A 22,251-nucleotide genomic window follows, 5' to 3' on the forward strand; every position below is an offset into this window, starting at 1 on the left:
GAGGAAAAGATACCATAGCAGGAAGAGTTCCTTGGCATTACAGAATACTAAGTAGAATGGCATATCTTTTTTTTTTTTTTGCTTTTTTTTTTTTTTTTTGTGGTACCGGGGATTGAACCCAGGGGCATCCTACCTCTGAGCTACACCCCCAGCTCTATTTTATTCTTTATTTTGAAATAGGTCTCACTAAGTTGCAGAGGGACTCCCTAAGTAGCTGAGGCTGGCTGAGAACCGGTGATTCTCCTGTCTCAGCCTCCCAAGCACTGGGATTGCAAGCATGCACCACCACGCCTGGCAAGTGGCATATCTTCTGGTCTGCCCAGGACAGCCCTAATTCTATGTCCTCATCACTCTACTGATAATTTATTGAATACTCTTTTGAGAAAGTAGAAACTCTTCAGAATCCTATTGCGATTTCATCTCCTGAAAAGTGATTTGGATTATTTTAAAACAGCTGTATTCTGAATAATGGGCAGGCTGAAGTGCCCTCTGAGTTGCTTGAGAGATGTTAAATTTGTAGATAGGTTGGTGTGGTGGCACACTCTGATCATCTCAGGACCTAGGAGGCTGACACAGTAGGATGGCAGGTTCAAGACAAGCTCCAGCAACTTAGGCCCTTGTTTCAAAATAAAAAATAAAATAGTGCTAAGGTTGTAGCTCAGAGGTAGAATGCCCCTGGGTTCTAACCCCAACATCACAAAAAATAAGAACAAAACACAGTATTTCTAAAGATCAGCATCTGTTTAGATAAAGGATTTTATTTCTCTGCAAAAGCTATGGAAGACTACATAGAAGTGTGAAGTATTTTCAGGGTCCCAAGAAGACTGGATGAAGGTGAAATTGCAGTTTGGTAGGAGAACCCCTGCTTTTTGATTCTTTTAAGTAGTATCATAAGCCAGTAGTCGTTGGCTCATGAACTTAAAGGTGAGCGTTCTGTTAAAGAGCATATAGAATGCCAAGGAGTGAAAGTGTGATGTATGATGAGCTGGATGGGACCTGGCACAAAAACCTGACACGGGGGGAAAGAGCACTGGGCATAGCAGAGGCGTGTTGGGAAGGTTTACCTCTTACCAAATCCCCTTTCAGAATGAGTCAAGTAATACACCTGCTATGTTGTAAGAAAGTATTACCATTTTCCTGTTGGTCCCGTAAAAATGACTTAAAGGGGAAATAATGATTAAGGAGTAGAATTTGTAGGGAATGGCCTCAATCCACCCAGTGTGGACTTGCTCTAAGAAGTAAAATTTCACAAATTTCCCTATAAAGAAAGCTTCATGCATGGTGGCATTTCAAGGAGTTTATAATTTAATGCTGATGAATCCTCTTTATGGCACCTTTTCAAAAGAGTTCATCCTATTCATGGACATCTCTGCATTTTTTATTGTCCTGTGAGGTCAAAAGAGCAGAAAGTGTTATTTTCTCTTGCTGAGGAAAAGAAATGCAGGTAGAATCAATGAAGATCATCCATTTCATAACATCAGATCTGAAATGTCCCTCTGTGAACTGTGTTTAGGTTCTCTGGCCTTTGCTTTTTCAGGCCTCAATGTGTCAGCCTACGGAGCCATTCAGTTCATTAACAACAATGATAAAACAATAATGCAGTTTAAGGATAAGACTTCTTGGGGACACACTGTGTGCCAAGCACTGTTCTAGGCCCTTTGAAATCAGCAGGCTCCTCAAAACTTACAACAACTGTATGGAGAGGATAATACTAAAAGCACTAAATAATAAATGAGGGTCTGAGTTATGGAAAGGTTGTGACTTACCTAAAGTCACATAATCAGGGACAAGTACAGGGTCCAAATCTAGGCAGTCTGGCTCGGAGTCCAAATTCTTAACCATTGTGCCATCTTCAGTTTTAAAAATTCTATGAAAGTGATATCAGTGATAAGAATATATTTGCACAGGTTTTACATTGTCACCCAAGGATTTTATCATGTTGTATTTTAGAGGATTATTTTATTTCTATTTGTAGAACCAGATAACTGGTTAAAAGATAATTTTTTTAAAAGAAAAAGAAATGTAGCCGGGCATGGTGGCTCACGCTTGTAATCCCAGCATTTGGGAGGCTGAGACCTGAGGATCACGGTTCGCGGACAGCCTCAGCTACTTAGTGAGGCCCTCTGCAACTCAGAGAGACCCGGCTTCAAAATAAAGAATAAAAAATAGGGCAGGAGGTGTGGCTTGGAGGTCAATGCCCCTGGGTTCCACCCCCAGACCCACAAAAAAAAAAAAAAAAAAAAGAAAATGAAATGTAAATGGGAGATCCTTAGAGGAAGGTTGTCAGGAGGAGGTGGGAGGGAATGGTAAATGGAGGATTGGGGGTGAAATTGATCATTTGTTTTATATGTATGTACTAATATACTACAATGAAACCAATTATGTGTATGATATGCACTAATAAATAAAATGGTGATAGCAGGAAAGTTTAAAGAAAAAAAGAATTTTCTTAACCTAAATGATGGGCATTTTGTATTAAATCTATTTGTGCGTGTGGCTGAGAGCCTAGAAATTTCCAAGAACCACACTTGAGAATCCCCTTTAAAGCCTCAAATAAAAATGTTTACTAAAATTTCAGTCATGTTTACATGCTAACATGTAAAACTTAATCTTGGAGAAATTAACTGGGAATGAACAAATTCATAGCTTTCAGAAAACCTCACGGTCACAGAATAATTTTGTTTTATATGCTATCAAAATTAAGCAGTAGTTTTAGTACTTTTCCTTTAAGTTAGACATTTAAGGTATTTCAAGATAGTTCAGAAGGTAGTCTTTTGTTTCCTCATAAAGCTTAGGAAAGGCAGCTCTCTACAAAGAGTTATCTTATATTTAATTCATTTAAAAGTGAAATGGTACCAGGTGTGTACCTGTACCTGTAATCCTAGTACTTGGGAGGCTGAGACTGGAGGGTCACAAGTGTGAAGCCAGCCTCAACAACTTAATGAGACTCTCAGTAACTTAGACCCATTTTCAAAATAAAAATAGGGCAAGGAGTGTATCTTAGAGGTAGAACACCCCTGAGTTATATCCATAGTACCATACACACAATAGAAAATGGCAACAGAAAGAGGGATGTCTAACATGCTTATATGTAAGACCTGTGTGAGATATCTCACTCATCTTTCCTTAACCACCCCTTCTTGGCTTGATCCTAGAGGTATTCATATTCCAAGTTACACCTATAGCCCTTTTAATTTTGAAATAGGGTGTCACTAAGTTGCTGAGGGTCTTGCTAAGTTGCTGAGGCTGGCCTTGAACCTACAATCTTCTAGTCTCAGCCTCCCCAGTACTGTTATACAGGTATGTGCCACCATGCCTGTCTTTATTCCCATATTTTCTATAAAATTTTTTTCAGCTTTATTCTACCTTCAAATGTGAAACAAAGTTTTTGGCATTCTAATTCAAGTTGGTAAAAATCTGAGCAATCTTAAAGCTGCCATAAAAAAAAAGTATGGTAGATTGTGAACTAACTGTGGGGAGGGAAAAGGGGGGAAAAAAGCCCCTATGTAGTAGAGTATTGGGGTGAGATGGGCAGTCTTTGTTTATGTTCATTTAATTCCTGATGTAGCAAAAAACCAAGTCATCTGCCTTGCCCCCAGTGAACTAAAGAGGGTGCGTTATCTAGAAATGCAGATGTGGTATCAGAAAGGCCCACAAGGATAAGTGGAGGGCAGAAAGTATTAGATAAAAACCAAAACCAGTGACCGTCTTTTTCCAGTCCCCCTCTGATTTACTCAAGGACGCTGGCACAGGAGTCATCTGGGCCGTGCATGTGGCTTGGGCTCACATGAATGGTACAGAGATCAGGATCCTGTGCTCATAAAGCTGAGCTTTCTTGAGCGACAGGATCATTTCTTGAGCTCGGTGCTTAAAAGGAAAACAGTGTTCAAAGCATGTCTTCTTAATCTATCACCAAGCGGGACAAATCATTTTCTTTGTAGGGGAAAAAGAAAAGATTGTGATCGCTACCATTGTACAGGGAAAGATTTTCCAAAGTAAGCATAATATGATATGGGTGTTCTCAGGTGAATTAGCATCCTGGGTTTAGTGAGCTTCCAAAGCATCTAACGAATAGGGTCTATTCCTCTGTACCCTGTCAGCCATGGATATCTAAAGCTGCAGAGTGGTAGAGGTTCCTCCTTGTCGAGGGCTTTACTAAGTAGGATCCTGGCTTGGTCCAAAGTTAACACAGTCTTCCTGATGCAAATTGGGGAGTTTGCACTTTTACCTTAAGTGTGCTTACCAGAGTACCTTGATGAGGTCAGCCTGAGCCTCTATGAACTTGCAATTGTCCAATCAATGGGATGCAAATACAACTGGCTTCCACTCAGCTCATCTGCAGGATGGGGAATAATTTAGGTCTTGAAATAGGTCAGTGGTAACCACTCTGGCAGCAAATGCTCATTCATGGATGTCTGAACTTAGGTCTTGATCTTGGAGGAAGAAACAAAGGAAGGTCTGATTTGTCACCAGAAGAAATAATAAATAGTTCCTGTGAGTACAGACACTCTCTAGTCCAGCTCTTGCCAAGGCTAGCTGTATAATAGTGGACAACCCACCTAATCTCTTTGAGACTCAGGTTACTCAGTGGGGAGAAGTCGATTTTAACTGGTTGGTTGCCTGAGGCTGGGATGAGAACTAGATCTCAATTGAGATTCTCTAACTTAAGCTGGTTTTGTAAGATATGAAGAGTATCACCATGGATGTTCTTTGGCAATTTGAGGGAAAAACCAATAATTTGGGCCATGGTTATTCTAAAATTATATGAACTGCCTTTTTATTCTAACCACTGTGAAAGAGGAAATGCCCTAGATCTGTTCAATATAGTAGCACTAGCTACATGTGGCTATTTAAACATAAATTAACTTAAATAAATAAATTCAGTTCCTGAGTCACACCAGCCACATTATAAGTGCTTAAAAGCCACATGTGACCAGTGTCTGCTGTATTGGGAAGCAGGGACACGGAATGCTGCCATCATCAAACAAAATTCTCTTGGTCAGCACTGCCCTAGACTTTTGCCCAGGCCACTAACTGCAGCGATTTGTCCCTTTGAGCAGGCTGTAGATGTCTGAGTGATTGTGTCTATCTTTGCAGAAGGGAAGGAGTGATTAAGCCCCATTTGAACAAAGCCATGCAAAAAGCCCTTCAGGTGAAGGATGCTGTCATTGAAAATAAGTTTGAGAGAGCCAGGGAGGAGGAGAGTTTGGAGGAAGGAATTAGGACACTCCTTAACCATTCCGTGCCTCACATCTGGACTAGACCTGAAGGTCTGTAGGACACAGGACCCCTAGAGGGGAGATGCTCAGACATTGTTACCTTATGCGAATGATCCCAACAGTGGGGAAGACCAGGGCTGCCCTGAACCCAGGAGTTGAGGGGCTCTCTCAGTATCCATTGGTATGGAAGAGGTTACTGAAGAGAAAATTGTTACATAGGAAGAGGAATGACTTGGGTGTTCTTTAAGTAGGTGAGAGGGTAACCACTCTGTCATGTCAGTGAACTTTTTAGGTGTAGATTCACAGTGCAGGCAGAACCCAGGTTCTTTTTTGAGTATTAATAAGGAGGTATTTCTGATATAAGAAGAAGGTTTTGTTCTGCCTTCCTGGATGGCTAGGGTGCCATACAAATGGGGAAAGGGAGGGATAAGAGGCTGAGGCGAAGACTGTAATTTTACCTGCTGTCTGGAAGCCATCTGTGGAGGGAATCACCTTTCTCTTCTGGACTTACTTCCAGGTACAGCTGCAGGGGATGACACTGAAGACGCAAGCACTGAGTTCACTGACAGTATTGAGGAGGAGGCTGCACAGGGCAGCCACCAGCATGTAAGTCAGGGCCAGGTTCCAGGGCACCCAGGGTGGGAGGCATGCAGCCCTCCTGGGATCTGATGGTCTCCTGCAGCTTCTGTGCACCTGGAATGAGAAGACTGCACAATCTACCTCCCTGCCTGCTTCCCATTCTCCCCGAGCATCCTTGCTGCCTCTAACCCATATCCTCATTCTGTTTTTTGTTCTAACCCCCCTTTGGTTTTGACTGCTTCTATTTCTTCTTTTGGCTTCCTGGCCCTTCCTACCCACTTTTGTCTCTGTTTGCCATCTGTAGCTATAGCTTCAGAAGAATTTTTACTTACAAGAGAATGGATGCTTTCACTCTGGGGCCTTTATCACTGAGACACAGCACAGAAGACAGGAAGAGATTGAAGGGTTGCTTGGGGGAGGTGGTGGGGCCTAGGACCTGCCTGGGAGTAATACCATTTGAGAAACTCCAAGAGGATTGAGATGTCTCCAAAGCAAGAATATTTCCCATGAAATATCATTATACTGAAGAGAGTGTAGCTGTGCAAGATGACGAACTACCCAGGCTGTGACTAAGCCAATGGCCTGCAGGTAGTACTTCAACAGTGAGCCACTGTGTAGCCTCATTCCTTGGTCACCCAGGCTCAACTGCTGCTCTCGTCCACCATCTGAGGAAGTGTCACCAACATGTTCTCAAGTCACAGAGAAAATGTTCCTCAGGGATCAAGTCACACCTAGTGATCCACAGCATTCAGGGGCTCTCCTAAGTCTCCATCTTGCCCAGTGACATTTAACAGTAGCATCTTCTACCTGGACCACGTCTATGACTCTAAGTTGTTGTAGGCAAAGTACATAATTGGGTTTTCTCAGTGATGGATTGCATAGAGATATCAGGAAAACTGTAGGGAAAATGAGGTTTCCTAGGTCTGCCCTGTATGTCTCCTGCATATGAATAAGAGGAAACATTAAAAAAAAAAAAAAACAGTAGCCGGGCGTGGTGGCGCACGCTTGTAATCCCCACGCTTGGGAGGCGGAGACAGGAGGATCGCGCAGGTTCGAAGCCAGCCGCGCTGGCGTAAGAGACCCTGTTTCAAAAATATAAAATAGGTCTGGGAGTGTAGCCCGGAGGAAGAAGGGCTTCCAGGAACCCCAGTACTACCCAAAAAAAAAAAAAAAAAAACAGTAAGAAGAGCCTAAGTGAGCAGTTCCTAAATTTGATAGGCTGTGGTACAGTCTTTGGTTCTGGAGGACATGAGTAGTTTTCTGGGATGTCTCAGATTCTCTGAAGTTTGTTTGCCTTCTCCCAAGATCTCCATTTTGTTATTCTAACCTTAGCCAATTTTCACTTCCTTTAGTTTTTGCATCAATCAGCTACACCTTTTTTTGCTTGAACAGCTCTTCTGAGTCCTCACCAATGGCCATATTTGTGTGCATCACTGTCCCTCTGCACAGATGCTCTTTGCTCTCTGATTTTCTTGGGGATCTCAGGTGAGAGAAAAGATCCTGTAGGATGAACAGATGTCCACTCTTAAGACAGCTAGATTGTGATGTCAGCAGGTGGTTATAACAACTGTGGGACAGGATCAACTCCAGAATAAATACATAGGAGACAACTGTTTCTGGTAGTGAAAATGATGTAGGCAAACTGGTTTGTAAAGCCATTTATTCTTCAGCTTTCTTTCCTGAAGCCTAGTATCAAGAATATGACCAGACCCTATTTTGAGGTTAGTTCAATCCTGGAGTAAACGTTCACATTAAGGCATATTAGAATGCTTGCTGTATTCTTTGGCATGGATAATATTTAGTATAATTATAAGTTAACACACTTTTGGAGTAGGGCTTGACTCATGATAAAAAAAAATATGCCAGTTAGATGAAGAATCTCTTAGGTAAGCATCACTTTTCTTTCTATCACCTGGAAAACCAATCTCCAGCTTTGCATAGGACAAAATTTACTGTGTAAAATCAACTGTGTATGCTTAGTTTATCTTTCCTGGAGTTTGAGGTTGTGACTCTCTTGCTATCAATTAAATAAACTTGCTTTGTCATAACTGTTTGGTGTCCAGATTCTTAAAATTTTATTTGCTTGTTTCCAGGGAAATGGGTACTTGATATTAATCTCTGAGCTTCTCTTTGTTGTATTCCTGAAAGTAAAATTCATCTTGACATCAACCCCCCTTTTTAGCTCAAGTGTACACATATTTCCCTTAATACTTGTATCCAACTTTGTGTTCCTGGACATGAATGGCCTTTTAGCTAAAGCAAGTTATTTTATCCTTACTTTTTAGACTCATCCACCTAAAGGAAGCCCCAGATCGGGACATAATGATAATTCACCCTAGATATCTCTCACAAAATTCCAATCTCAAACAAATACAAGATCTGTAATAAATTTCTAGGAAATTTCTATGAAAGAAACTAGAGTATTCAGCCATTGCTTTTCTTCATCTGAACTTTTGCAATGGAGAAAAGTTAATCAAGAATCCAAATTCAAATTTAAACTAAGAATCCAAATTCAAATTTGTCACATTCAAATGTAATGACTCAAGAAAAGGTATTTTCAAGTATTAATATTATTCCTATTGTCACATAGTACTTACATGCTTTTATGGGGTATGACATGTTTTATTATATCTATATGGTATGAAATGATTAAGCCAAGCTAAATAATCTATATATTACCTCACCTACCTATAATTATTTCTGGTGATATTTGAAACTTACTCAGTTATTTGAAAATGTATAATACATTGTTATGGATTATAGTCTTTCTGCTGTGCAGTAGGTCTCAAAACCTATTCCTCTGTCTATCTGAAACTCTCCCTATGGCAGTTCCATTTCTGTTTTTTTGAGGACTCATCATATACTTTCCACAGTGGCTGTACTGATGCACATTCCCTAATAACATATGAATTTTCTTTTCTTGGCATCTTCTCTGATACTTGTTATCTTTTTTCTTTCTTGCCTTTTTTTGATAAAACCATTCTAACAAATATGAGATGATATGTTATTGTAATTTTATTTTTACATTTAACAAAAGATTAATGCTGCTGAGCATTTGAGAAAGCTAATTTGTAATGCCCTTACTGCTAATCTGAGTGCTGACTTACATTGTGAGAGATATGAAGCAGTAGGGGGAAAACACTTTGTTCAAAAAAGAGATCAGATCCACACCAAACTTCTGCAAGGTAATAGAAACCCAGAGCCCAAAAAGTTAACTTGTGTGGATGCAATGGCACAGCTTAATTAGGTAATTTGAGAAAATTATTTCATAAGAAAAATATAATTACAAATAGGGCTAATAGATTCATACTAACACACACACACACACACACACACACACACACACACACACACACACTGGAAGTTCTAGGGTTTTATTTGATGGAAAGAAGAGAAATATTTGCTTTTCACAGATGATTAAAAACTAAAGAAAAGACTAAATCCTGAGTCACTTTCCATGTATTTGCATTTAAGTTACATTTGTACTTAAATTTTAAAGTTAGCCAAAGTAATCCCCCTTTGAAATGCAACTATTTAAACCCAAAGTAGCCTGTGTAAAACCTATATGAGTAGGTGATGACGTTTTTTGCATTTTAAAGTAGGAAATTAACATTAACAATTTTTTTTTTGTGGTACTGGGGTTCCCGGAAGCCCTTCTACCTCCAGGCTATACTCCCAGACCTATTTTATATTTTTATTTGGAAACAGGATCTCTTAAGACAGCACAGCTGGCTTCGAACCTGCAGAATCCTTCTGTCTCCGCCTCCCAAGCATGGGGATTACAAGCATGTGCCACCACGCCCGGCAGCATTAATGATTTTAACATTTCATGAATCATAATTTTCTTTTAAAATAATAAAGGTCTATTGAAACCAATAGGATCAGATACTGTACATCTAGAAGGTTAATTTAAAAATAGGTAGACTTGCCGGGCGTGGTGGCGCACGCTTGTAATCCCCGCGCTTGGGAGGCGGAGACAGGAGGATCACAAAGGTTCGAAGTCAGCCACGCTGGCTTAAGAGACCCTGTTTCTAAAGACAAAAAAGTATAAAATAGGTCTGGGAGTATAGCCCCGAGGTAGATGGGCTTCCAGGAACCCCAGTACCACCAAAAACAACAACAACAACAAAAAAAAAATAGGTAGACTTCATTATAGTCAGAGATTATTTTTAAGCAGAAGGGACTGCTTCAAGGCTGATGGTGATTTTAGCTAAGTTAGTGAGAAAGTGTTTATATAGAAAGATTACATCACATAGTTCAAATGAAGGATAAGTTATAAACTTTCAAGAGTGTTTTTATCTAATACCCTGTCCTTTATTTTGTCACAAATGGTTGATGGAAAATGTGGAGATGGCCATTGATGACCAATCTTGTCAGCAGAGTGGTAGACACAAATTGTGAGGATCCTGGCAGATGCCGAGCTCACAACTCCCAGGTGGGATTAGATGCCAAGGCATTGAGTGGCTATGTTTGTGGATCTCTTTCTTCTTCGATACAGGTGTATATCTCTTTACATCCTCACCTACTATGCTATTAAACACCACTGTGCATGCATGCTGTGAATTAACCCTATCACAAGTCAGTGCTTTTGATTTTACCCTGCTTTGCTATGGGGTATAGCAAAAGCCAGTTAGTTGTTTTGTACCAACCCATGCAACTTAATCAATCATTTCTCATTGAGTTGCTCAGAACCCTGTTCTGTTCAATGTATCGATGATCTGAATGAAGGCACAAAGCATACAACTAATTTTACAAATCATCCCTAATAAGGTGGTCATGGCATGATTTACAGAGATGCATATCAAATGTTTGAATGGCCTTGGTAATGGGAAAATGACTCTGTACAGCCCAAATGGATTTATAAATGACAAGTACAAGTCACAGTATTTCTAGAGTTAAAAGAGAACAACAAGACCCAGAAATAGCTGTGGGAGAGGTGTGAGAAACTGGGATGGACCTGAAGTTATGTGGAACTTCCCAAGTGCCGCCACTTGAAAACAAAGAAGTCACTGTGAGATTGGGATGTGCTGAGATTGATGTTGGACAGACAGGCAGGAAAACTTTGTACTAACATAGTCAGACTCTAACATTTTTATTTCTACACTTTATAAGGCATTGGAAATGACTGAAGAAGAGCTCAAAATGTATAAGAAGAAAGCATAAAGGTTTACAAATTTGAGGAAAACTTGTTAAGATGCTTTAGTTGAAACACTGAGGAGTAACTTCAAGAGTACCCTCCAGAAATAGAAAAGTATTGGGAAATCGGTGCCTAGATTTCTTCTCTCACGTTTGATTTGTGAAGAGAATCTGGTTGACGTATCAGCAAAAGGGTAGCAATTAAGGACTGAAGTTGGCTGCCAGACAGAGTGGTTTCACCTCAACTTCTCAGTCATTGTATGGTGTGATTCTCCTACTGCCAATGAAATTCAGCTTGCTTCATAGCTCTGCCATTATTCTGATTCTGTGACTGATTGCTGCTGCTTCCTGAGTCTCCTGAGGCCTTCTCATCTTCTCTTTGGAGTCTAAGTTACAGGTGGGGCCTCAGACACTGATCCCTGGAATCTTGAGCCATGATCTTTGCAACCTAGGTCTCCGGTGTTGTATTGCTGCCTGGCTTATGAGAAGACTCTTGGGGAATTCTGTCCCCTCAAGAAGAAAAGGATCTTGGCATCCACTCCTGCCAGACTATTGAGACCTCATTAGTTTACATTGTGTGTGTGTGTGTGTGTGTGTGTGTGTGTGTGTGTGTGTTCATGTTCTCACTCATCTCTGAATTCTCCTCTTCTTCCCATGCCAACAACTCTGCTCACTTGATTTATCCTTCCTGCCTCAACCAGTCTCCAGGGCCCTTCTGTCTAGGGAGGTCCTTGGAAGGGAATTCATTTTAGTTTTGCCTTTGTTGTTTCTTCCATTAAATGTTTCCATCTCGTTTCTCTTGGATTCTCTTTGATGACCTAACTTCTTTACATGTGCAGGTGGCCTAATTTCTCTCAACCATGATTTTCTTTCAGCTCATTAAGGTGGCTTTGGAGAAAAGCCTAGTAACTGTGGAGACCCAGAACTCATCTCTCCCCCCTCCTTCCCAAGTGGAAGGGGATAGCAACAGATGTCTTCAGGAGGAGATGCTTCACCTGAGGGCTGAGATCCACCAGCACTTAGAAGAGAAAAGAAAAGCTGAGGAGGAACTCAGGGATCTAAAGGCTCAGATTGAGGAAGCAGGATTCTCCTCTGTGTCCCATATCAGGTAGGACATTTTGCCCAGAGAAGGGGAGCCTACTACCTGTGAGTCCCTACAGCCACCACCAGGGATGGGCCTTCCTGTTGCCAAAGCATTTGTGCTGCCTCGGGGCTACTTTGTTCATATCCCAGGCTTTGTGCATTAATGCTTCTATGAATTCTCTAGAGAAAAGCTGTTAAATTGAATATCAGTGATAACTTTGGTTAGTCAAGTAAATATGATCTTAATTCATTATACTAATATCCATTATTTTTATTGCCCACCTAACCATTATACATATGATAGCCATGAGTGGAGACCTCCTGATTGGATGATCAGCATTGTTCTTTTGAGTTGATTAGCATATAGAAGAAATCTCCTGCCCAAGAAGTTTCACTGCTATGTGTAGCAGAGCAGACCATGAGAGAGGATTGACACAGAGGCCTTTCCATCTCCCTCTCAAGAAGTGCTGAGTATTTGAATCATGAAACAGTAATTTTAATAATTTCTGCTGCTTTATTTAACTTGACAAAAATGGCAAATAGCTGATTCATTAGCAAGATTGGCTACTCTGTCTTTAACAGTTCTTTGATTAAAAGATGTGGGGGGAATGTATTGGTACTGTGGGGGTGATCAGTTTATCAATTCACCCCTGTGGACTCTAATCATCCTGGCCTATTGTTTAGAGGATAGATGTATAGATGTATAACTTCTAATTCATGTTCTACTGTTTTCCTTCATGTGACATGTCTCTTAAACTTCCCTGAACAATGTTAGCATGTGAAGAGGACTGTGGCACCCAACATGTTGTCCTTGTTTCGTAGTTCAGAAACTTGGGCCTAAGAAGTTCTAAATGACTTGCTTAAATCAAATAATGAGCCGGGCATGGTGGTGCACGCTTGCATTTCCATACTTGGGAGGCTAAGACAGGAGGATTGCAGGTTCATGGCCAGCTTCAGCTACTTAGTGAGGCGCTCCACAACTTAGTGAGACCATGTTTCAAAATAAAGAATAAAATAATAGGGCTGGGAGCATAGCTCAGAGGTAGAATGTCCCTGGGTTTAATCCCCAGTACCACACACACACACACAAAAAAAAAAAACATAATAGTCTATGGCTAGACTCCTGTCTCCTAATTTTTAACATCTAAGCCTTTCTTCCGTATTATAAATTTTGTCAAACAATTTTTTAAAAGTTTTTGTAATTATACTAAACTTCAGTTCTTTTATACAGATTATCATAATTCCTAAGTTCTATTTAAGTTAAAACATAAGTTTTACTTCTATATGTGTAAATTTAGATATGATATCCTTTTTCAAAACAATACATATCTTTTGATTCTATACACTATATGTAGATACCCTCATGGATTATTTTCCTTTTTTTCCTCAGTGTTATTGACCTAAAACTGATTTAATTTTCTACTCATCCTTAGGAAACACAAATGTTGTAGAAGATGGACTTTATTTAATACCTGTCCCTTCCTTTCAAGAAAATTTTGTTGAGCTTTGTTTTCATTACAAACATTTGTCCAGTACAAACATCAGAGTTTACCCCAAAACATAAAGTTAGTTATAACATAATTTTAAATATTCTTTTTTATACTATACATGTGCCCCTTTCTCTCTCTCTTGTACATCCCAGTTTTGGTAACATATCTTCTCTCTTTTTCCATTGAGAAACTGTCTTAGAGATGCTCTGAGGTAGATATGAGGTAGTATGGTCAAGTACAGGTGTGTGTGTGTGTGTGTGTGTGTGTGTGTGTGTGTGTGTGTTACTGGGGATTGAACCCAGGGGGAATTCTACCTCAGAGCCACACCCCCAATTCTACCTATTTTATTTTTTATTTTTAGACAGGGTCTTACTAAGTAGCTGAGGGTCTTGCTAAGTTGCTCAGGCTGGCCTTGAACCTGCAGTCCTACTGTCTGAGCCTCCCAGCTACTGAGATTACAGGTATCATGCCTGGCTTAGGCTGGGGTGCTAAGAGCAAGACTTTTAGTGATGGTACTTAATGGAAGTACTTGGTTGGGAGCAAATCTCTTTCTGATGCTGGTATTTTCTCATGTATAAAATAAAGAAATAGTTGTAGGTCTCTGAGGTTGCTTCCTAATCTAAAGTATCTCTGAGTTTGTCACAGACTGAGGTTTGGGTGAAAAGGACTGTTAGAAGCTGCAGTCAAGGCTGGATCTGGTTCCTGGTTGTGTTTTCTATAGGAATACTGTGTTGAGCCTTTGCCTGGAGAATGCAGAATTGAAAGAACAGATGGGAGAAGCAATGTCTGATGGATGGGAGATTGAGGAAGACAAGGAGAGGGGTGAAGTGACAGTAGAAACTGTGGTTGCCAAAGGGGGTCTGAATAAGAACAGCCTTCCAGCTGAGTTCAGAAAGCTCCAGGAGAAACTAAAGAATGCCCACAACATCATCAACCTCCTCAAAGAAGAGCTGGTCCTGAGCAGCAAGGAAGGGAGCAACCAACTCACTCCAGAGTTCCTTGCACTTTTGGCCAGGGAGATTGACCAAATGAACACAGACCTGGTTTGTTCTCCTGAGAAGCACCATCACCAAGAGGAGGAGGATGTGACCACACACCCTTGTCCCAGACTTCAAAGCCTCAATCTCAGGGCTCCTCATGAAGTGGATGCCCACCAGGTAGGCCAGCGAACAAATGGGATGAAACACACTTGGAGGAGGCTGGAGATTTCAGTTTTACCTTAATTTGTTCTGCCTGTGGTTCAGGAGTTACCAAAGAAAGGGAAACTTTGCACCACAAGTAGTGATAGGGTAATAATGAAAGCACTCATTCAGGCTTTAGGAAGGCTTTTATAACATTATCTCATGAGTATTTCTCTATCTCTATCTCTCTTTTTACTTTTTCCCTTTTAAACAATCTTATTGAGATGTAAGTGATATATAATACAAAGAACTGCACATGTTAGTATATTAAAAATAGACAGGCATGGTAATGCATGCCTGCAATCTCAGTTACTTGAGAGGCTAAGACAGGAAGGTCACAGTTTGTTAAAGGATAGCCACAGCAATATAGTCAGACTCTCAGCAACCTAATGAGACCTTATTTTAAAACAAAAATTAAAAAGAGCTGGGGGTGTAGTTCAGAGGTAGAATGCCCTTGGGTTTAAACCTAATACCACATACACACAAAAAATAAAAATACAAAATTATGCATTTAATGAATATTTCTTCAATTGATCTTAGCCAAAAGGCTGAGAAGTAAGCCTGAGTATTTCTTGATATGTGTTTAGTTTTCCAGGTAACACATTGGGCATTGGCAGTAGGTATTAAGATCTACCTCTGCTCTTCAGATAATATGGGGGAAAATACTGGAAAACAAGTTCATCTTAACAGGTTGTAACTACCGTTGTGTTGGGATGTAGTGGGGTTTGAGGCAGCCTAGACAAGTGGTGTGTAATGACATCTCTTTTTTATCACTGCTGTTTTCATCATGGGTGTCTAGGCCTGTACTTCAGAAGGGATTACTGAGATCTTCTCAGGGGAAGGAGTTTTGCTGAAGATTCACTAAAATGGAGAACCCAAAGGATTCTGAGATGGCCACAGGCATGGGGTGCAGGGAAGGCCAAGTGGAGCTCTCTAGCTTTTCACTTAACCACTGAACAAGCATTTATTGAACATTCTTGTGCTGTAGATACAGAGATGAATAAAACATTATACCCACTCTCCAGGAGCCCTGTCTAGAAAGCAAGCTACTGCCAAATGCCATCAGAAGTGTTGTGACAGACACATGAGTATAGTCCACTGTGTCCTGAGTGGAGAGTGGCTGTCACTGCATGGGTGGCAGCCTCAGGCTGTCCTGACCCCTGTATTTCTCCTTTCACAGTTGAATAACCAGTCCCAGGTCCGTGGAGCTGCACCCCAGTCAGAGTTCAGCCTGCCGGGGTCCACCAAGCACCTGCGCTCCCAGCTGGCTCAGTGCAGACAGCGCTACCAAGATCTCCAGGAGAAGCTGCTGATCTCAGAGGCCACTGTCTTTGCCCAGGCAAACCAGTTGGAGAAGTACAGAGTCATATTCAGTAAGTACTACAAGTTCACCATTGCTGAAATATCTCTTCTCCCTGAGAAATTATACATTTTGCAGAGTTTTCTTCCTCAATCTTGGTATAATCCTGACTATTGACCTAAAACTGTGGATGTTTTACTTTGATTTGAGATAGCAGGAAGAAGAAAGCAAGTTTTCTAGGTTACGGTAAGTTCATAGGAAGGAAAAGAACTGGCATCTAGGCTTATTGATTTCTGGTATAGTCAGCAGACTGCCTTGCCTCTCTCAACATAATTGTTTCTCTCTTGCTTATTTAAAAATATTTATACACTTTTATTCGTGCATTGTAGTCTTATAGTCTTATATCATAATGTAGTTCAGAGTGATAGGACATACGTGCCTACACTCATGAGCTTGGTGAGCTACCCCCTGCCAGACTTCCCTCAACACTCCCTCCCCTTCCCCATATATGAGATTGAGATGGGCACTGTTATTCTCACATCTCTCCTGCTTCTATTTGCACCATGAAAGATTCTTCAGAAACAAGCATGGTGGTTGGTTGAGAATCAATATTGTCCAGTAGGACTTCTTGCAGTGACAGGAATGTTCTTTATCTTCATTACATGTGGTGGCTATTGAGCAGATGCAATGTGGGTAATTTAACATAAAAGTAGCCACATCTGACTTCAGCTACCTGATTGGTCAGTGCAGATCTAGGTGTCTTGGGACTCTAAATTAGTTCAGCTTTAATTAGTCCAAGCTCTGTCTTGGAGAGGAGATTTGCTGGTTTCACTGGGGCTTTCAGAAATCATGATATACAATACTCAACTTGCAGGTGTCTGGTCCAACTAAGCCTAGGTTGTCAGAAGTGAGGTCATCAATCAATGGCAAACACAGGTCATCCTCATGGAGGGAATTCCTACTGCAGGTCGATTTTTCTTCCATCCAAGACCAAAGAAGCAGAAATCCCACTCTTGATGTGGCTTCCCTGCTCCTAGAGGCCAGATTATATGCCACTGAGGTTGAGGAAATATGTGGGAAATTCAGATGCTCTATAACATCCACCATTTCTTCCTGAGCAGGTGAATCCCTGGTGAAGCAGGACAGCAAGCAGGTCCAGGTGGACCTTCAGGATCTTGGCTATGAGACTTGTGGCCGAAGCGAGAATGAGGCTGAGTGTGAGGAGACCACCAGCCCCGGTAGGTGCGCAGCCAGTTGGGGCTCACCTTCTCTCTCTGTAGTCTGATGATTAGTTGGAGTAGAGTGACTGAAGGGGACACAGAGCCAGAGAAGGACAGAAAGTTTGGAGAACTCTTGTTCAAAATGAGGCTTAGTGTGAGTTTTAATATCAATAATTAGCTTTCAGCATCCTGCTATTAATAAAAATAAAATTCTATCCAACTTATTTTTTCTTTCTGTTTTTTTTTTTTTTTTTTTTTTTGTGGTACTGGGGTTCCTGGAAGCCCTTCTACCTCCGGGCTACATCCCCAAACCTATTTTATACTTTTTTATTTTTGGAAACAGGGTTTCTTTTTTTTTTTTCTTTTTTTTTTTTTTTGCAGTCTAGAGATGGAACCCAGAGGCATTTGACCTCTGAGCTATACCCGCTGCCGTATTTTTTATTCTTGAATTTGAAACAGGGTCTCACTGAGTTGCGGAGGGCCTCACTAAGTAGCTGAGGCTGTCCGTGAACCTCGATCCTCTGGTCTCAGCCTCCTGAATGCTAGGATTACAAGCATTTACCACCACACCCGGCTGGAAACAGGGTCTCTCAAACCAGCGTGGCTGGCTTCAAACCTGCATGATCCTCCTGTCTCCGCCTCCCAAGCACGGGGATTACAAGCGTGTGCCACCACGCCTGCCTTATCCAACTTATTATTAAAACCTACTTATTAAAGAAGAGGTTGGCAAGGCGTGGTGATGCACGCTTGTAATCCCGGCGCTTGGGAGACAGAGACAGGAGGATTGTACAGGTTCGAAGCCAGCCTGGCTGGCTTAAGAGACCTTGTTTCCAAATAAAATATAAAATAGGTCTGAGAGTGTAGCCTGGAGGTAGAAGGGTTCCATCCCCAGTACCACCAAAAGAAGAGGTTGGATAGAATTTTGAGGATATGTAAACCATAGATTTATGCTTTGTTTTACATTATAAGAGGATTATAATCACAGGGCATCTACCAGTTTAAAGTGAGAATGGGAGAAAAACACTCACTGTCTTTCTTGCCCTTGTGCCAGTTAAAAGTAGAGATCCCAGAGCTAAGGTGGTCAGTTCAAATCCCCATTTGTGAACTTCTCTGTACCTCAATTAATTCATCTGCTAAAATGGTAATAAATGTGTGCATGTATGTCTCAAGTCTTTTATCCCATTAAGATGTATGACTACAATAAACCAATTAAGATATATGTATATAAAATAAAAATGAAATTTATATAAAAATAAAATAAAACCTTGTTTCAAATAAAAAAAACAGCTACCTGACCCTTCAGGTACTAATTTCAATTAAATGAATAAGTTTTTATAAAATATTTTAGAATAGAGTTGCATACCTGTAAGATGCTATATATTAATTCTTATTCCAGCTTCCTCAGCCCTAACACAATTGTTATTAATATACCAATGTCTTTCTGTGAGGTCTTATTTTCCTAGACCTATTTTTCATACCGCTATAATCATATAGATTTTATTTATTTGGGGTAGACTAGAGATTGAACCCAGGGGTCTTCTACTATTTAGCTCCACCCCTAGACCCATTTATTTTTTTATTTTGAAATAGGGTCTCTGTAAGTTGCTGGGGGTCTTGGTAATCTGCTGAGGCTGGCCTTGAATCTGAGAGTCTTCTGTCTTAGTCTCTCAAGTATTGGGATTACAACTGTACATACCTGATTTCAAATAGACTTTGAAATCCTAGTTATATTTAAGAGCATTAAACTTGCAATATGCAGGACTAACTTGTCCTACAGTTATGGTCATTCTAAACCATAAGACTCATGTTACTGTCTTACATAAGAGGCACCAATGTGTGGGAAGAAAATATATGACTCTGAAGCATTTGAATTCTGTCTTTGACCACCTGCTATTCTGAGTGATCTGGAACTAACAGGTTACATGTCTCTGAGCTTTGTTTTCCTCAGTCAGTAAATGGAAGATAACTATACCTAACTTACAGGGCTCAGGAAGATATAAAATACTGTATTTAAATGCCTAGTACAGAACCAAGGTTGACAAGTAATGCTTTAGCTTTTGCTTCAGTAATTATTGTCCTTGTGAAAAATCCTGCTCCCCTAAAAAGGAATGGTCACAGAACTTTTTCCAGCTTCCATTCAGGAAGATATCTTTGCCTCTTTCAGAGTGTGAGGGGCATGACAGCCCCAGGGACCTGGTGCTCATGGAGAGGCCATGCTCTGAACAGGGGCTCCTGGGCACAGTCCTGACCAGCTCCCCTGGGAAGAATCCTTCAGAGAGCCATCTGGGGAAGCAGGAAGAGTTTCAGGCATATGGAAAGTCAGAAAACATCTCTGTTCTACAAAAGGACATCAAAGATCTGAAAGGCCAGCTGCAGAATGCCAACAAGATCATTCAGAACCTCAAGAGCCGGGTCCGGTCCCTCTCCATTACAAGTGATTATTCGTCTAGTCTGGAAAGACCCCGGAAGCTGAGGGCTGTTGGCACCCTCGAAGGCTCCTCACCCCATAGTGTCACTGACGAGGATGAAGAGTGGCTGTCTGATGGCACTGGGGCATTCTATTCCCCAGGGCTTCACGCTAAAAAGGATCTGGAGAGTCTCATCCAGAGAGTATCACAGCTGGAGGCCCAGCTCCCGAAAACTGGCCTAGAAGAGAAGCTGGCCGAGGAGTTGAGATCAGCCTCATGGCCTGGGTAAAGAGGGAGCTGTATGGGTTTTTACTTGACTGATGAAGTCTAAGTTGGTACTTAGAATGGAGCAGCATAGGTAGCTGGAGGAAGACTTCTTAGGCTAATAAGAGGGGCACTTTATAAGTAGTGGTTGGTTTGAGGAAAGACAGTTATACTGACAATCAGCATGACATTGGCTGGTAGCCCACTCATGGGCTGGAAGGTAACAGATCTCTGGGATTTCTTGTTAGGGATATATTAGTAAATTGACTACCTATTTATATCTATCTACCTACCTATATATGATAATAATCATATATCTTATATAGGATAATAATAAGAGTAGATTCAGACTGCCTGGGCTTAAATCCTTGCTCCGCCACTTAGTTATGTGACCTACTTAATCTTTCTGGGCCTATTTGCTTGTGTGTGTGTGTGTGTGTGTGTGTGTGTGTGTGTGTGTGGTATTATGGGGATTGAATCTAGGGGTGTTCCACCTCTGGTATACACCCCCATCCCTGCTTTATTTTTTAATTTGAAATAAGATCCTGCTAAGTTGTTGAGGCTGGCTCTGAACCTGATTCCTCCTCTCTTAGCTTCTCAAGTACTGGATTCTAGGCATGTACCACAATACCCAGCTTTTGCTTACATATTGAATGAAGGATACAAAGAAAACCCAACTCAAGAATAGTTATTAGCTTTAAATGAATTAGTACCCATGTTTAGAATAGTGTCTAACATATATTAAGCTCTCGATGTTATATATCAAAATTATTATTGTTAGTGATGCTTTGTGTTGGAAAACACTGAGTAGACATCTATCTCAGTATCTACCTTAGTTATCTATTGTTAAGTAACCACCCCCAGATGCATTGGCTTTATCATCTCTTGTGACTCTGCGGGTTGGCTAGGCTCAGCTGGGACCCCCATGTGGCTGCCACCAGATGAGAGTTAAGATCAAAGTCATGGGAAAGCCTGACTGGGCTGGACACACCTTCTTAATCCACATGCCTAGTTACTCAGGACTCCTTGTCTTTTCTCTTTCTTCAAGTGGTTTCTTGTCCTCCAGGTTTCTCCTTCTGCCTTTGGTCTCTCATAGTATGGTGTTCTCTGGGTCTTTTCAGTTCTATGTGAGAGATGGCTTCTACAGGAAGTAGAAGTTGCTAGGCCAGTTAAGAGCTAATTCTGGACTTGGCACAGTGTTACTTCCACTATAATATCTTGGTCAAAGTGATCCCAGAGTCTTCTGAGATTTAAAGAGGTATACATGAGTAGCAAAGCCATATTGCAGAGGAGCACAGAGAATGGGAAATTGTATCTTTGCCAAATACAGTCTGTTGTGATATCAGAGATTAGAAGAAACTCATGCCTCAAATGGTGTTTGAAATAGAAGACGTGGAAAGGTCTATCTTGATTTAATATTAAGTTATTCTAAGTGTTCATTGAATATCAGATGTGAGTCTATACTGCACTACTGCTGTATGAGATATAAAATATGGCATCAACTTTAATCTCACAGAACTAATGATTTAGTTTTAGACATATGGCTAGTATATAAAACAGTCAAAGATAGTGGCATCCTAAATTTTTAAATGCAGTAGTTTCTGCTGAGTAGAAGTTACTCTTCGATACCTCCTACAAATTATGTGAATTCAGCTTGAAAGCCTCATAATTTTTTATTCACTGTTTACCATTCTTATTCTCTCCCCTTTCTTGCCTTAGAAAATATGATTCCCTGATTCAGGAGCAGGCCCGAGAACTATCCTATTTACGACAAAAAATAAGAGAAGGAAGAGGTATTTGTTATCTTCTCACCCAGCATGCAAAAGATACAGTGAAGTCTTTTGAGGACCTCCTAAGGAGCAATGACATCGACTACTACCTGGGCCAGAGCTTCCGGGAGCAACTCACCCAGGGAAGTCAGTTGACTGAGCGACTCACCAGCAAACTCAGCACCAGTAAGTTGATCACAGGCTTTGAAATACTCTCAGTCACTCCCATAGTCCCAGCCCCAGGTGGCCACCACACCTCCACTGGAACTTTTCGAAAATCCCTGTGTCTAGTTCCTATTTCTTCTCCTGAGGGCCATTTCAGGATCAGACCAGCCAGAGAGGAGAACCAGGAGGGACACACATGGCTAGAGATGCTGTGGTTACAACTGTATTTTCATTACACATGAAATGTGATCCTTGAGGCAGGAAGGAGCATCCATCTACTACTAAGGGACAAGAAAGGAGAAGAGGTCAAAAGCCTTATTACAGTGAAGAGAGCCCTAAACTAAGAATTGATAGATTCAAGTTCTAGCCTGGATGCTTCCGTTAACTTGCTTTGGGAAGTTCCTTTTGTTGTCTCTATTTCTTCATTTATTGCATGG

The 22,251-nt window shown here is 40.9% G+C and overlaps 1 protein-coding gene across 13 annotated transcripts in view; it reads left to right on the forward strand.

Annotated features, from left to right (window-relative positions):
• Nucleotides 1-22,251, forward strand: part of PDE4DIP (phosphodiesterase 4D interacting protein) — a gene marked incomplete at both ends in the record, with an annotated part of 180,290 nt that overhangs the window by 120,415 nt on the left and 37,624 nt on the right. For 6 of the 13 annotated variants that reach the window (XM_080692738.1, XM_080692735.1, XM_080692736.1 and 3 more), the window contains 7 exons: nt 5,737-5,825; nt 11,810-12,042; nt 14,229-14,664; nt 15,869-16,061; nt 17,107-17,226; nt 19,373-19,901; nt 21,600-21,835. In XM_080692738.1, coding sequence (XP_080548864.1) covers nt 5,737-5,825; nt 11,810-12,042; nt 14,229-14,664; nt 15,869-16,061; nt 17,107-17,226; nt 19,373-19,901; nt 21,600-21,835 — 1,836 coding nt within the window. The remainder of the gene's footprint in view (nt 1-5,736; nt 5,826-11,809; nt 12,043-14,228; nt 14,665-15,868; nt 16,062-17,106; nt 17,227-19,372; nt 19,902-21,599; nt 21,836-22,251) is intronic. The other 7 variants (XM_080692727.1, XM_080692732.1, XM_080692734.1 and 4 more) reach the window with 3 other exon arrangements.

This window comes from Muscardinus avellanarius, assembly GCF_963383645.1.
Source record: "Muscardinus avellanarius genome assembly, chromosome: 3".
In the NCBI taxonomy this organism is placed as follows: domain Eukaryota; kingdom Metazoa; phylum Chordata; class Mammalia; order Rodentia; family Gliridae; genus Muscardinus; species Muscardinus avellanarius.